Source organism: Rhea pennata, chromosome 10, assembly GCF_028389875.1.
Source record: "Rhea pennata isolate bPtePen1 chromosome 10, bPtePen1.pri, whole genome shotgun sequence".
Taxonomy (NCBI): Eukaryota; Metazoa; Chordata; class Aves; order Rheiformes; family Rheidae; genus Rhea; species Rhea pennata.
Genome location: NC_084672.1, coordinates 12,203,275 through 12,219,984, shown reverse-complemented (window position 1 = coordinate 12,219,984; position 16,710 = coordinate 12,203,275). Strand labels below are relative to the sequence as shown.

The window sequence follows — 16,710 nt, the reverse complement described above, 5'->3', positions numbered from 1 at the left end:
TGTTTATACAAGTTATTTAATTTTTTTTTCCAAAAACCAAAGCCTGGATGAAAAACTAGCATAAAAGCAATAGAAGAAAGTCAAAGGAAATCTAATACTGTGGCTCAGAATAGTGTTTGCAGATGTTTGCTGAATGGAATCTCTTAAATTTGCATGACCATGATTTCATTTGATAAGGCCAATTAAAATGGGTTTATACTGTAAGCCTCTTTGCACGTACGATATAAAATTAAATAACAGATTTCTGCAAAACTATATGCAAAGAAGAAATAAGACAGATACAGAGAGAAGGAATCTAAATCCACTGTTTGTTTTTGTTACACACTAAACAAATTACATTTTATGTTGGCTTTGAGAAAGCAGTGGCTATTTGACAAAAATATTTTTCTTTCTTCCCCTCTACTTTCCCATTATATTTTAATGACAAAACCTGGCTTCTTCATGCAAGAGAAAATGTACTGATAAGTAATCTCTGTGGAGAATTTCAGAATGTTACTGAACTTTATTTTACATGCAATATAAGATATCTTCCCCTGTAAACATTTTATCATCATTTCTGATAAAATACTATAAAGTGTAAAATACTTGCATGAGAAATGAAGTATTAATGTTATAACTACTAGTTAAATATTGACTATTAATATTAGTTAACTATTTCATATATTAGTTAAATCATTTATTGGTTCTCAGTTCTGTAGCTGAATATAAATTGTAAGCATTTTTCATTTTTTGCATTATTCGAAGTCTGGTGACAGTTACAAATAACGTTTTGTACTTATATTGTGTCTTATGTTTAAGGACCTGAAAATGCTTTAGATATATTATTTTAGCCTTAAGTCCACCTTCCCCTCTACTGTTCCAGCAACAAGTATGTATACTGTATACTTATATAAAGTTTATATGCTTATGTAAGACTGACGAAATCAGAATGCCAGAGCTCAAAGACAAATGGTATGGACAGGAGGCAGGTAATAAAGGATTTCTGCAGCATCTTCACTACACAGCCCACTTGCTCCCCAGGTTTGGAGAAGTACAGATGGTGCATAAAGCCTCGCGAGCCTTCTGGTAGTTGTTCCTTGGCCAACTCAAAATCCTGAGTTTAAATCCTCCTTGCAAATGTTTACACATGGATTGTACTTGTGGCTTGTGAGCATCTCTAGAACAAATAATATTTATTACTTTCTAAGGTGCACTATGCTATAATTTTGGCTTGGACTTGAGTGCTTCACAGAACATTTAGTGTGCGGTGGTTGTGGGACATTAAGTATTTATAAGACTCACCACAAAAGGATATTCTTCTGTTAAACAGTGTATTCCCTTAACCATAAAATGTTTTTTTCTTCCTAAATGAGGTATTCTTTAAACCAATTTTTCCTTTTCCCATATAAAATTGTAATCTAATTTTGACATTTAAACATGGGAATGGAATTACTATGGGAGGAAAAGGCATCCATTTTCGGTGTGGGTTTGGCTGTTTAACTGCCCTCCCATTTGTCCCCTGGAAGGATAATGATCCAACTGAGCTGTAGCTTCAATGTGCGGTGTTTGAATAGCCTTTCATTCCTGTTGCCAACTAGTTTATGGTGATCTTGGTGCAAGAACAATTTTAACTTTCTTTGCACAGAAAGGTGTATGGAAAAGTGGATTTCTCGATGCACTACCATCACCAACTCGGGCTATCCAGGGATACGCGAGGTTCTGCCACGTGCAATAGAAGAGTCCCCTTGTCTTATGAAGAGGAACATTACCTCTAAACCAGTGCCCCCGAGAGCACTTCCCAGCCTGGCGGCCCGGGTACTGCCCCAGGCAAAGCATGCTCTGCGTCATGGAGCAGCATGGGCATCCCCTGCAGATGCGAGGAGGAAGCCCAGCTGCGTGGGCCAAGGCCCGCAACGGGCACGCGGGGGAGGCAGGCCTCTGGGGCATGCCACAGTTCAGGCATGGGCACTGAATTGCAAAAGTCATGTTACAGCTAGCATTTCTCTGGAGAAAGACTTACTACTTTAAACCAGTAGTTATCACAGTCTCAGAGCAGGTGTCTGCTAAATGGGTCACCAAATCCAGCAATGACTTGTCCCCTAGCTTACTTTCGGACAGCCAGATTGCAAACAGCTACTTGAGCAGTCCCAGTAGAGTAAGTGTTCCTCACTCAGGGTAGGGGGTTCACAGTCTGGCTCAAATTAAAGCCATCTGGCAGCATTTTCTCGTACACATTATGAGTCAGAAACCTTCACCCTCTTCATGTTCAATCAGCAGGATGCCTAACAGAGAAAGGTACTGTTCAACATGAGTAATGGTGGTAGGAACTGTCCCCTCCACAGTTTTTAAGTTGGTGAGTTTTCCCCATTGTAAATTTCTAACAGCCCCATCAACCATGTGTAGCTCATTAATCTACAGTGAAATATATCTTAAGAAGCTGCAAAGCAACCAGAAAAAAAAAATACATATAGCCTGAAGTGGCTGGTCTTTAGCTAAAGGTCAGATAAAATTGTACAGGAAGCCCTAAAGAAAGGAATTTGCTGAAGCAAGAACAAATAATCAGAGTTGCTGAGAAGCCACAAGGTTTAATTATAAAAAAGAAAAAAAATCTCTAAGTGGTGTGGATGCTTTCATTACACAATTTTCATAAACTTAAAATTGAAAATATGACAACAGAGTAGAAAACACACGGTAAAGTCCTCCGATATATTTGACCAACCCACATTTGTTTGAGATTAATAGCCCAGGATTTTTGTTTGCTTTTAAGAGATTTTATATGGATTTTAAACAAACTGCATTGATGTTAGTCTGGTAGCATCTTAACAAACTGAAAGGTTCTTGCTGCCGTATGAACTGTTAGTGCATTGGACAATTTCACTATTTATTTCAAGATCATTTGGTGAATTTAAGTGAATTCAATCTAGTTGTTCAGGGGTGATGTTTCTGAAATTCTCTGCAGGGAAGCAAAAGTAGGATGCAGGGAATCCATGAAGTGTCAGCAAGAATCACTGACCTCTGAAAAATAGGTACGGACCGGCAATAGGAAGCAGTTAGCAGTGGATGAATTCCATGTACAAGATGCATTCTGTCTTCTTTGAACTTCAGAAATGCATTTAGTGAGACTATGACCTAGAAGAAGGATTAGCTCCTGCAAAAACAGTCTGAATGAAGGTAAAATGTTTTAAGAACTTAGTGACAAAATGACAGAGCAGATAAAAGTATAGGATTCCTTAATTTCCCTAAAGAAAACTTTATTCCTTAAAGCTATTTTATTCCTTAAAGTTTTCTTTGATCTCCTTTCAACTTTTCATATTTGTTTTAATTTCTTGTGATTTGCATTTGTTTCATTCCATGAAATGTATAGCTCAGCTTCACTTCATTTCAAGAAACTTTTTGTAGGTGCAGCCGATAGAGTACAAATCACAAATCCCATATTGTTTCTTCAGAAAGGGGGAAAAAAAGACCCCAAAACTCTGATTGTGCTAAAATCAAACAGTTCAATTCTACATGGCAGAGCTTCACAGAAAGTGGCCAAGAAGAAATATTGAGCGATATTCAAAACATTTTTTGGACAGCAAGATTCTGGTCAGAGATTACATTCTTAGCTGATTTGAATCTCCTTCAGTCTGAATGGTGCTAAGTCATATTAAGCAGAGCGCCTGCACTGGATCTTCCCCAGATCCCTTGGTGGAAGGAGCATGACTTTAGACCAGCCCCAGACAGGTGGTTCTTTATGTCAGAGCGGTAGTAGTCAGAGCTGGTGTCACTACACTGGACTTTCAGAAACGTGGTGATCCTGGTTCTTCCCTAGTCACCAGAGAGAGGGCTGCCGGGGGGCGGCTCAGGGCCCCGGTGGGGCGAGCAGGCCCCTAACCTGCCTTTGCACTGACGGGAGGTGGGCTGAGGGCAGTTGTACCCCTGGCTGGGAGCTAAACTCCAGTGGGAGAATCCAGGCCTTTATGGCTTCCTGGTAGAGGGAAATGTATGGAAATTTTCAGTCAGGTTAAGTACATAACTTCCATTAGCTTCTAAATGCTTTTAAGAATCTGGCTTTAGTTCCCCAAGCCGTGCTCTTCTGCTCTCCTCTGAGCACAAAGAGGAAGCCCGTGTAACCTGTTCCCGCGCAGCCCCGGAGGGTTTACCTCTGAGGGCTTCCATGTTTTTTTTTTTTTTTTTTTTTTTTTTTCCTTGCAGAGCCCTCCAGCTCTAGTCCAGATATAAACTAATCACTTGTACACGCTTAAGTTTTTGTTTCTTTTAACCATGGCAGAATGTGGCTTAGGAAATCATTCTTTATTTGCAAAAAAATGTGGCTGCTTTCCCATGAAGCACACAGATTTTGATCAGTTTGTGCAATCTAAAATCACTGGCTCCATAGCTCTTTGCCATAGTCCATTAATTCAGATCTTATTTATGCAGGGTGATACACGGGCTGGTGACTTAGCAAGAAGATTAAAACGTAGATATAATTTTTTGGAAATATCATGTATGCTCTGCTATTTGTTATTATATGGTTAATTGCACTACACATGCAACATGTAGAAGAGGATTTCTCTATTACCAGAGGCATTTGGTATTGATAGTTGAAAATATGTGTATTGGTACATTGCTTTAAAGTAGGAATTAAAGAATATACATGTTTGATGCCCTGAAGATAATTTTACTTAAACAGAATATTACTGGAGAGAAAAGGCAAACTTAAAAAAAACCCTTCTAAACACAAACAAAGCTTTCTGAAATAAAATGCTGCCACAAACCATCCAATAGCTACTGTAACGATATTAAACTAACCAGTATAAATTCAGTAAATGTCCACAACAGAGCCTGAAAACAACGTACAGCCACTTCCTCTCATTTGCAAACTGCTCGAAAGGGCTGCTTTTACATACAGTCAAGGTCGCAAATCCTCCCCTCCATCAAGCCACACTCTCCTCAGAGCGAATGCTGTCAAGGACACGGCTCAGTGTTTGGCTGGCAGCCAGCTGCTGGAGCACCCATTCTGGTTGCCAGTTCATAACATGACGAGCAGAACACAACCCCAGGGAGCTTTAAGGTAATCTGGCCAGTAGAGCATTGCTCTACCAAAGGGTGGTCTCCGAATCAATCACAGCCTTTGGCAAGTCTTGTGCCTTAAAATTGAAAACAGACATGTTTTCAGTTCATTCTTTGGGTTACTACTGTTCAATGGTGATTTACAAGAGAGTGTGAGCTATGGCAATCTCTCACGCAACTTCAGATATTCCCTAAACAAATGCACATTGAGAAGTCTCCTTGCTCTAAAACAATGGCTTAAAAGAAAGGAATATTTAAAGAGAAACCATCCTATAAAAATGCCAAACAGCCTTTCTCCAACATTTGTAAATACCAAGGCATCGCTCTGCAATACACAGCACAAACAGCTCCAGTAGCCATGAAATACAGTGGGGTAAAAACACCTCTAAACGGGAAAACAGAATATGCCCTTCTCGTGTTAGTCAGCGATACTCTCAAGAAATTCTTGTTTCCGTGGGACACCCAGTTACTTCATTTCACTTCTCATTTGAAATGCATTCAGAAGGCCTGTTCAGAAGACAACAACACTGTTTCTCAGTAGGGGCTGTATTGAATTACATAATAAATACCACCAGAAGTAGAAAGTTGCTATGTTCAATATTTCTCTATGATTTTAGCATATGTATTGATGTCTCCCTCAGCACTACGTTTTCTGCATTTGCAGTCCTGATTTACACTTACTGTTTTGGAGAAATGTAACAAGATTAGACAGATACTGATGAAGTTTTAGGCAGTAAGGGGTGCATTCTGGAGTATTCATGAGAGACTTAAAACTGGACACAATTTTATTGCCAGTCTTTCAGGGAAGATTTCTACATATAATTGCAATTGCAGATTACTGAAGCCATCTGAAGTGGTTCCAGACCTTGGCTGCCTACATAGAACAGCCAGGCAGGAATCTGCATGTTGGGGTTAGGTCGCAAATTCTGTTTTAAATACATAGCTTGTCTGTCTTCTCTTGACTTTTTACCTCTATTTAAATATTTCATCAGCCATTTTAAAAAGCGAGAGAGACCAGAAACTGAAATGAGAAAAGACTGTGTGGCCCAAAGGAGAATTCATGCATAGAAGGGAATGGAAGGATGCTCAGAAGTGCTCTACCAAGCACCAGTGTGCTACAGTAGAGAGGAAATTAGGAAACATACTACAGTAGGTGCTACAAATACAGGATAAGGTTAATTTATCTAACTTTTACTCAAACAAGCCAGTCTGATCAAAAATCTGCAAAATTAAATTATGTTATACATGTACATGGTGAGTAATATTTCCTCAATAACAGCTACAAGCCTATAGCATTAAAACCAACAAAATAGAGAAAATACACAAATAGAGAAAAAACACTGAACTATAGTATGAACCTTGGCAAGACAGAACAGTTCTTGGCTATTAGTTGTGAACCTAATCCTCCCGTAAGTAGGAGCAGCTGGAGGAGCTTTCAGGCACAGCCATCCCTTTCCTCGTTGTGCCCTGCTCTCGGGTTCCCACCCAGGCTCAGGGGAGCCTCCTGCCCTGATGCACGCGCAGGCCCGCACGCCCTCGCACCCATCCCTCGGCAACCGCTTAGGTCACCGGCCATCGCAGAAAAGTCTTAGCTCAAGATACTACGCTAGGTCTTGGTCTTAGTAAGCCAATGCTAAGCGGTACCTGGCTGGGCTGGTCATCTCGTCACGTCCTCAGAGGCAGCAGTGACCCTCCTGCACGCAGCACCCATCAAAAACCAAACCAGGAGCACCTGCCTCCTCAGTATGCCTGTTCTCCAGTGTTATTTACAGTCAGGGTGAGCCTGTATTGTGGTGTATTTGAGAGGGCTTCCTAGCCTGGGCACCAGGACACATCAGTAGTAGCATTTTTATTAATGTCACTTTCAAGGAACTGCAGCTTTTTAATAGGAAAGGGGGGAACTGTTACATAGTGACATGCAAATCAGGCCTGGTGCATTCACCCAGAACCGCCTGTGGGAGAGGAGGTGCAGGTGAGGGCCTGTAGGGTGCTGCACACCTGTCTGGTGGTGGCATGATTAAGTTTTACTACTATTTTGAAATCCTGAATGTATTACATTAATGTCCTAATACATGTTACTGCACGTCTGCTGCTAATTCTTCAACTTGTAACTTGCCTTTACAATTAAAAAGGTGGAAATGGGTTGGTCCGGCAGCAGGCAGCGAGGGACCAGTGTTGGGGCTCACGTGCAGAGCTGGGCTGGGGAACTAAATGCACAGCCCAGGGGTGGGTGGGGGTGTGGGTGCGTGCGCATGTGCGCGCGTGCGTGCCTGGGTGGGTAGGCTGCGTGTTCCTTATACAACATCTGTGTGTTATAATCATGTGCACGCTATCAGAATGGCTAAACTGAGCTACGTCATCTCTTAGATGGTGTAACATGACTTGCTTCTGCAGTGCATTTATAGGGGTGAAGTTTTGTATATGTCTAGATAAAATTCAAAAGTTTTTTTTTAAATGTGAATGTTGCAAACATATCTGAAAGATGTTTCCATTTTTTATTAAAAACTAATAGATTCAGATAATCACACCATTGTAAATGTGATCACAACTGCACTTACATGAAGAAAGGTTTTAATCTTTCCAGGATTTTTTTTTTTAATGTTTTCTCTGGTATGTATAAAATGAAAATGATAAAATGCTAACATTTTAGTCTGATGAACTCTAGATACTATTATATTAGGGCTTTAAAGAATAAATGCATTTTTGCGGAAGACTTTCAGCCTACAGAGTTCTAACATAAACTATGAATTATTGAAACAAATGTAATTCTGCTGTTTTTATGTGTTCCTTTTTTAGTAGATATTAATGTCACTAATTTGTAGTATTTAATATTTTCATTTTGTTTAGCTTCTACCTTTAAGTTATACCAGCGTGCTAAGCATGTGTATAGTGAAGCTGCCAGAGTGCTGGAATTTAAGAAGATATGCAGTGAAGCACCTGCCAATGCAATCCAGCTGCTGGGAGAATTAATGAACCAGAGCTATATCAGCTGCAAGGAAATGTATGAATGCAGCTGTCCTGAACTGGATCGGCTGGTAGACATCTGCCTGTAAGTCTTGACCACAACGAAGAGTGATCGCCTGTTGAGAATGTTGCTTGAATTGATGAGAAAATATGACGTTGGCTATTGCACTTTTTAAATGAAAGTATTATCGTCTCCTATTACAAAATTAATCTACGGGGACGTTACATGGTCAATTTTTTCTCTACTGACATCTGTGTAATACTTTCAGATGAAAGCTCCAGTTTATGGCTTTATTACAGACTTGGCTTTTGGACTGACTCATCATCGCAAGTGTTACACTAGATTGTGCTGGCTATTCTTTTTCTAAGTTGAAAAAGGAATCATAATTGGTTTTCTTAAAACCTCATCTTAATTGTTCTGTTGGAACTGTAACTTTCTGCATACTTAACCATTTCAGTACTGCCACCGTGGAAATGCTAGGGCATGAGCAAGCTGTTCCAGATTCTTAGCTGCCTTGAAATCCTAACAGTATATTGTGAAATATTAGAGCCTTCTTTTTTTAACTCTAGGAGAATATTGCGTCTAGGGCATCAGATACGTTGGAGAGCGGCTGATCAGTTAAATGAATGTGTTTTATAATAGCTAACACCCTTTGCTCCTGCTCGCTGCATTGTGTGTCTGAGCTTTCTCCACATTATTCAGTTCTCGTTCCTGCCCCAGCTTAATTTTTCCAGCTGGGTTCCCTCACTCGGTTTGGTCCCAATAAAACAAGCCCCACTCAGCTCCCAAATATATTCCCTGAGTGTCGTTTTGTCTCTTCTTTTCTCCCTCCTTTCCCTCCCAGTTTCATATCCTGTAGCCTAAGTAAATGGAGTTTGAGAAATGGCATGAAATGAGCTGGAAATCACATGTTGTTGTGTGTAGCAGGCTGTTTTTTTTTTTTTTTTTTAAACTTTCCTACAGTAGAAGATGAAATCTGGTGTAATCGTGTTAATACAGAAAGTAAAAATGAACTACTTAGTACCTGCATTCTATTTAATATTTCAGCCATACCACAGCACTGGCACGAAGAGTGTGCACACTTCAGTCCCTCCTGATTTCCACGTGCCTGGTGCACTGAATCACGGGACAGAAACATTAATGCTAACTTTGGTCTAAATGCAGTGCCTCTAGAAAGAATTCCGTGGTTGTGATCGTTTTAACAGTGGCTTGGGGGAATACGCAGTTGCCCACCCAGGCCTTCCCAGTACTCTGTCATCCCTGCCTCTGCCCCAGCTACCCTCTCTTATCTGCTTCTCTCATTCAGGTCTTAGTGGCTCGTGGTGATGCCACCTTCCTGCTCCCTGTTACAGCTCTTGCTTCTCCTTGGAGAGGACCTTGCTCAGTTTGGGAAACTCTGTGCTGAGCTCGAGAGTTAAAAGGCCAAATGTTACTGCCCTACCAGAAGGGATGCGTAGGATGCCGTAACTGCATAACTGCTTGCAAAGTGTCACATCCTTTCTTTAAATCTTTCACAGTCTTGAAAAAAACAGAAGTTCTCTTTGGGGTTGAAGCTAAAAAAAAATGAAGGTCTTACCTTCTAAAAATTAAGATTACAACAATGTTTTCTTCACTGGCAACATTTTTTTGGGGGGGAGGAGGAGGGCGGGATTAAGAAACCAGCCTGGCTTATAATGAAAATATGAATTTTACAAATAGGCAGCCTGCCACATGCATTCTTAGTCATGCTCATTTTGTAAGATGTAATTATGACTTACCAGGTTTGTAAATTGATATAGAATAACATATAGTTGATTATATAGAACATTAGGTTAGTGTGATTTCTTTTGCAGACAGGATGAAATGGCCCCTGAGCCAGAGAACTACAAACTTAACTGATTTGAAGACTTTTGGACAGATTATTTTGCATATGGGACACACATGCTGTTTTGAGATAAAGCTCATAGAAGGCCTGATAGCCATTGGACAATCTGATAGCAATTTAACAGTACAATTTTTGTTCCTCTCTTGGGAACAAATTCTCTATGCAACGCGCAGGCCAAGTTCAGTTTATTGTATCACATAATGGAATAAGCTGTTATAGTAACTCAGACGATGAGGTGATTCCAGCGTGGTTGTCCCAGCTACTCAGGGGGGAACTGTTCGTGCATGTGAGAAGGGAGAACAGTCTCCAGACTGGCTGAAGACAAAACCCGTCTGCAGTGAGTTATGAAGGATCTTGGACTGCAAAGTCTTGATCAGCGCAAGGTATCAGCAGCCTATTCTATGATGCCATTTACAGAGGAAAAGCCTTAAGGATTAACTTCTGCATTATTTTTAGTCACAGTTACTACCCAGTAATTCATAGGCAATAGATTCTATCTGATGGACGAACTTTGCAAAAATTGCTAGCGATTTCAAGTGTCTTCACTTAGGGTATCCAGCTAAATCATACCAATAGGGCCTGTTCTCAAAAAATGCTGGGAGAAAACTACCCTGTCTCAAGCAGGAGAAAACAGATCGGTATAAAATGACAGCTCTGCACTACAGCATGCAGCTACCTGTGCTACGTTTAAATAAACGAGCGTGGACCCTGGCAGTGGTCTCTTGCAGCGCGAAACTCAGCATGGGGTGACGTTCTGTGTTTCTTATTTATGCTGAGTTCTGTGTTGCCATGACTAGGCAGCTGCTGCTCTCCAAGCTGACTTGGGTATCGTGACACCAACTAGCAGGCGGTAGCACAGACAGCCACAGAACCCAAAGGAAGGGAGTACACAGTTAGGATTTTACTAAATTAAATTAAAATTAATCGGAGCATTTCAGTTCCAGGGACCAAAATATAAATAGCGAAGGAAAAAAGTGATGTGTGCCCATGTTACATCAGATTTCTTTCTAAATTACCAACAGAAGAGTCCATGGCTAGCATGGTGAGCATAGCTAAGCACCACAGCAGAGTGTAGTCAGTGTGAAATGATTTTTAATTGATACTGTTTAATGATTTTAATTGTTCTTTATTACATTCATTGGATTGAACAAATAAATTACTAGTTCATTATTCTTTACAGTGCTGATTCATCAGGAATATTTTCTAGGAAATACATCTTTTTTCTTTTCTAAAGCTTGATACTCTAATGATTTTTGTGTGATTCTGTAATTAGATTTATGATAGTGAATAGTGACTGCGGATGAATCCAGCTTAAGCCAGCATCTAATTTTTGAAAACTGTTGGGAAAAAACTCCTAACTTTGCTCAAATTGGGGATTAAAAAATTAAGGCACGTAAAATCACTAGTCACTCTAGGAAAACTTGGCTGATGTGATTACAGAAATGGGCCAGGAACTACATAAATTACATTCTTTGCTTACAATGATATACAGCTGCCCTGCAACTTTAAAAAGCCATTCCAAAAATACATTCCACAGAATTGCCCGAGTCTGCTCCTGCTCTCTCCTTACAAGGTTTAAACTGCAAAGAATAATCTGCATATCCAGATGTTTTCTGTTTTGCCTAGATCTTTATGTTTTACTGTACAATGTCTGCCAAGAAAGAAAGGGATCCATACTTGCTGTGGTTTGTAGTGCTGAAAAGTATAACCACTAGTTGGTCAGTGCTTTTTTCTTTTTTTTCTTTCTTTCTTTCTTTTAATGATGGAAGACTTGTACTTTCTCACTTTCTCTAACCTATCTCATGCTGTTAATACCTGTTTTCTCCATTAGCCTTTTTAAAGCAAGTATCACAGAAGGTACTAAACAATTGAAGAACAAAAAGTTGGAACTGAGCTTAGGTACTTTGGAAAAATCTCTCAGAATCCTTAAAGTATTGCAAATAAACTTCTTTTGTCCTCTTTTTTTCCATCTTTTGGTGATATAAATAGTAGTAATTCTTGCGTTACCAGCCATGCCCCTTACACTTGAAGGGCACCAAATCCTCTCTGATTTTCAAAAGGATAAGTCTGGAGGTAGAAGACAATATGAAAATCCAAACTTTTCTTAAAAAAACAAAAAACACAAAACAAAAACAAGTCGCAGCTCTTCCGAGTTGAAAAATGCTAAAGATGTTATTCAAATGAATGCTAAGCTACAGAACAGAATATGCTTAAATGTGAATATATGTGTGTTTTATTATGTATTTAACTCATTGTGTTTACCCCATGCTTTCTGAATAGCTCGTTCATGATTTTGAGTAATTAGAACAACAATACTGCTGTGATTATTTTCCCATCTCTCACAGCACAACTGTTTTGAAAATAAGATACTGCTATGTCTTACAATTGCTTCCATATACCAAACTGTATTGCTTCCATTTTTATTCATCATTTTTGTTATAGTATTGATATTTTCAGTCTCATTTACTCACACAGATGCTTGTGCGCACGCACACACACACACACACGCAGGCATTCATAAGATAGTTCTTTTTATGCAGTGAATACTCAAAACAAGCTACATAAAAACTTTACTTAGAGGAGCAAAGACCAGAATCCAGCAAGCAGAGCTGAGCGCCTCAACCACCGGATTGCAGAAATACGTCATCTTTCCTGTGTGCCCTTCTCACCCCGTTACCCGTACTCACGGCCGTACCGTAGCCCAGGTGGCGCGCAGGTACCTTCCCACACGTTAAACCCATGACTCCCACTGCGTGGGTGAATGCTCTGGCCACGAGATCGTTGTCCAAAGAGCCAGTGTCTGCTTTTACTCCTCTTCTCTCTGTGAGGGCATGATTTGATGCCAGCAGTGCACACGAAAGGACGTCCGGCTGTGAAGCCCACTTCAACAGAGGGGTATAACTTGGGACTGAACTGAGATGATTAAAAGTAGATTAAAAAGTTTCAGATCTGTTCCAATGTTAACTTGCTCATGTTTGGCCTAGGTAACTGCCATCCGCCACATTTCCAACATAGGCAGAATTAGATCCTCATTTCTGAATTCTTCTAATAGCAGGTACCTAGCTTTCCGTGCTGCAGCACTGCTCACCACAGTGCCGAGTTCCTCAGCACTCGGCCGTAAGTGGCTAGTAGTAATCCCACATTTGAAACTGTTAGCGGCAGTATTTTGAAACACAGTGACTTCAGCTCTGAAACAGGCATATTTTCTGCCTATATTACGCTTTTTTCAACTAAGTATTTTAAAATGACTCAGTAAAAATGAGGCATCATCATGACCACAGAGAATTATGAAATCAATAAAAGGCTCAGATCAGTTCTACAGCGATTTCTGTTACCCACCAAAATAAAAGCCAGACACTATCTGAAATGCGAAGTTCTGACTGAAGTAACAGACCAAATGAGTACAGCCAGTCCATTTAGCAGACTGAGGAGTGAACTGGACCTTACAAAGTTAGTAGGAATTTCCCTGTTGATTGCAGTTGAGTCTGGATTGGATCCTGGTCATTTTAGGAGGTTGCTCCATGGACCAGAAATTAAAAAAAATCACAACAGAGAATTAGAGTGGCTTACAGGAATAATAATGATAATAAGTAAAATAAAATACCAACAGGAAATAAAGAGTGAACAAAAAATCGAGTCAATATGCCGGGTGGCACCACACAGGCACACTGAAGAAAATATTTCTATTCCAAAAGATATGTAAGTATGTTTAGAATGAAACACATATGTAAGAACTTGCTTGAAATATGACCTAAACCTCAACTAACCCAGCAGTATACCACATTCATTTAACATAAAATGCACATACGAAAAATAACCACAGTCTACTCAGAATGAGCTGTCATTTTCCAATATACTATTCATATGATGTCCACTCTCCCTAAACCATTCTGGGCCTGGTAAATCTCTCAAAGCTTGGGTATTGGAAACATATCAAAGGTATTTGTTTGCAAATCAGATTAGATCTCTCATGAGAATAAGATTTCAAAAGAGTTTTCTAAATCATCCTGTTGTGTTAGGAATGCCCCAAAGAAATTTATTACACGGCATTGTCCTACTCTTTCTGAATTTAGCTGAAGAGAGGGAACACAGGTGAGCAAATTAAGAAAAATAATTCAACTAAATTCTAATGAATGGCATCTGAATTTTGCAGAGTAATGTCATGAGGTTTGCTGTAGGACATTTCTAGTGGCCCAGTGTCTTGAGGCTGGGAGTGGTTTGTGTTTTAGATGTTATTTATTTGTCATTGTTCTTCCTCTTTATTCCTCCCCATTAAGGGCTTTTTTCCTCCTTTGTGACTGGATTCTTATTTTACCTCTACTGCTGTAAATCTGTTAAGTTCATGCAGTTTGTCTAGTTTAAAGACAGATGCCGAACTCTGCCCACTTGGATGGCTGAGTGCAATGACTCTTTGTATGACTTCTTAAGAGTTCCTGAATTCTTCTTTTTGTGACTAGCAATCTCAGTAGTCCTGCAGAAGCCTGTTAGTCTCCAGCATGTTTTAGATCTGTCCTGGAAGAATACAGCTATTTGTCCTTGCCACATCAGAAACTGACTTGCATGCCTACATCCTGTGCAATTAGTTTATGAATCCTCTTTTGTTATTTTTGTCATGTATTTCTGTTTTCACTTCTGATGTCTTATGAATGTTGATAGTAATTCTTTTCTTCCTCTTCCTTTTTCATCTCAGCTGTGCTGTGATCCTTAAAACAGCTGATGTTGAAGCATTATAAAAGAGGATGACTTTTGGAATTGACAGAAATGATTACATTGCAGAGTTTAAGCTGCCAGCATTTTTTTGTCCAAAATGGTAATTGCAAATGTCTCATACAACTAAGTGGGCTTTAGAAGATATAGATGTGTTTTGAGTCCTGTGTTCACTAGCTTTTTACTGAAATTCTATATATGAAAAATTACCTCCTTTTGGTCTCTCATTCATGATTTTTTTCTGTTATTTTTATTTTAGGCAATTTGGAGCCGTTGGGTCACGTCTGACTGGAGCTGGATGGGGCGGCTGCACTGTATCAATGGTGCCTACTGACAAGCTGAATAATTTCCTAAAAAATGTAGAAAAAGCTTATTATCAAACCAATGTCCAAGGTTTAGCATTGGAGAATAATAGATTGTTTGCTACCAAACCTGGAAGAGGAGCTTTGGTTTTTGTTGAGGCCTAAAAAATGTAAACATTTTAAAGAAACTGTGTAGGGCATTTAGAACTGGCAGGACTTCCTATGCGACCATAAATTAATCCTTTTCCCTTTTATTACAAAGAAAAGTTGCTATAATCAAAATTTATTTCTAAAAAAGCAATCAAAAGAACACTCTTGGCTTGTAAAGTCTGTTTTTTCCATCCTAAAAATATCTTTCACTGTAAACATTGATTTATGTAAACCTATTGACATGGCAAACTGAAATGCTGAAATTGATGATACTTTGTTACAGTGAATCTTTTATCTTTTCTTTTTACTGTTTTAAAAGTAAGAACAGGTGGAAAAGGGAGCTATTTCATTGTTGGAACCTCACAATGTTTCCTGAGCTGTTCAATGCTTATTCACTTCTGCTGCTGGATGTTTTTTGGTTTTAAGTCCTGCAAAAATAAAAGATAAAACTGAAGTATTCAAAAAACTGGAAGGACCTTGCTAAACATTACAAATTTTATAATAGTCTTGAAGAGGAATTTTACTGTTCTAACTAATGGTAATATTGGAGGAGTACCTGCTGGCCCCAGTAAAGCATTAGGAATGGAAGTTAAGCAGGAAACCCATCTCAACTTACTGTCATAACATTTCCTGATTTTTTTTCCTAGAATTTAGGACAACTTTGAATTTTTCCCAAGTCAGACAGAAACTGACAAAATTACTGGTTTTCTTGGGCAGAGTATGTGGCATCACAATTACTGTTAAAAAATAGGTCATTCCATTTGCAAACTATTCACTTCAACCTATAGCTATTCTCAGGAATTTTCAACAAAAGTGTCAACAAAATCAATGCTATTAGTGAGCTGAGCATGACTTTACTAAATGAATGAACAAATGGTGAAGTAACGTTGGCCGAAGGAAGCTCCTGACACTCTCAAAGTTGCAATTGCAATGCGTTGGAAATAGAACATCTGCAACTCGTAACTCCTCTCCCTCCTCAGTAGGAAAAACGAATATGATTGCTCAAAGCGGTGGCTGTAGGTTAAGATAACCCAAAGAGGTCTTAAACCTGCTTCCAAGTAGAAAATTAGCTTCCTGAGCCCTGTCTTTCACAGCCCAAAATATTCTACTGCTTTGCTATGTGCAATGAAAATTCAGCAGAAGTTTTGCTAATGTCATAAAGACATGCAGCCATAAGGACATAGCAAGATTTGTGCCTGTGCCCATTTCTTAGGTCTGTGATGCTAAGCACATCCAGAATGTCTGAAGTCTGTAGGAAATTAGAGATCTCTCAGAACAGATCCTATGTACATTACCCACACTAATTCAGGCCAAAAATGAATTCTTAAAGGCTGCTAATTCTGTGAGAGGACTCTGCCAAATTTGAGCACAGCAGATGAATGACAGCCAGCACAGAGTGCCAGATCTTTTCAGGAGCCTCAAAAGGGACATATAATGGTAATTTTACCATCAGAGGGGATTTGTGTCTTCTGACAACCAGGAAGAGTGGAACAGGAACGCTGCAGATCAAGAAAATCAACTGACAGTGTTCGAGGAATGAAGGTCAAAGGACAGGCTTTGGGCCTGATGGGGAGGAACAGAAAGACTGGATTTGGAGAGAGGATTCATTTGGGAAGGAGAATAAGGGTGATGATAGTTAAAAACAGGAGGTAAAATTACAGAATGGTCTAATCTTAAAAGAGGCATTCAAT

At 39.5% G+C, this 16,710-nt stretch overlaps 1 protein-coding gene across 1 annotated transcript in view; it reads left to right on the top strand.

The window, feature by feature from the left end:
* GALK2 (galactokinase 2) overlaps positions 1-15,473 on the top strand; it is a 49,538-nt gene extending 34,065 nt beyond the window's left edge. Inside the window, exons 9-10 of the mRNA XM_062584263.1 lie at positions 7,879-8,080; positions 14,827-15,473. Of these exons, the coding sequence (XP_062440247.1) occupies positions 7,879-8,080; positions 14,827-15,034 (410 nt within the window). The 3' untranslated portion in view covers positions 15,035-15,473. The remainder of the gene's footprint in view (positions 1-7,878; positions 8,081-14,826) is intronic.
* Positions 15,474-16,710: the final 1,237 nt, after the last annotated feature.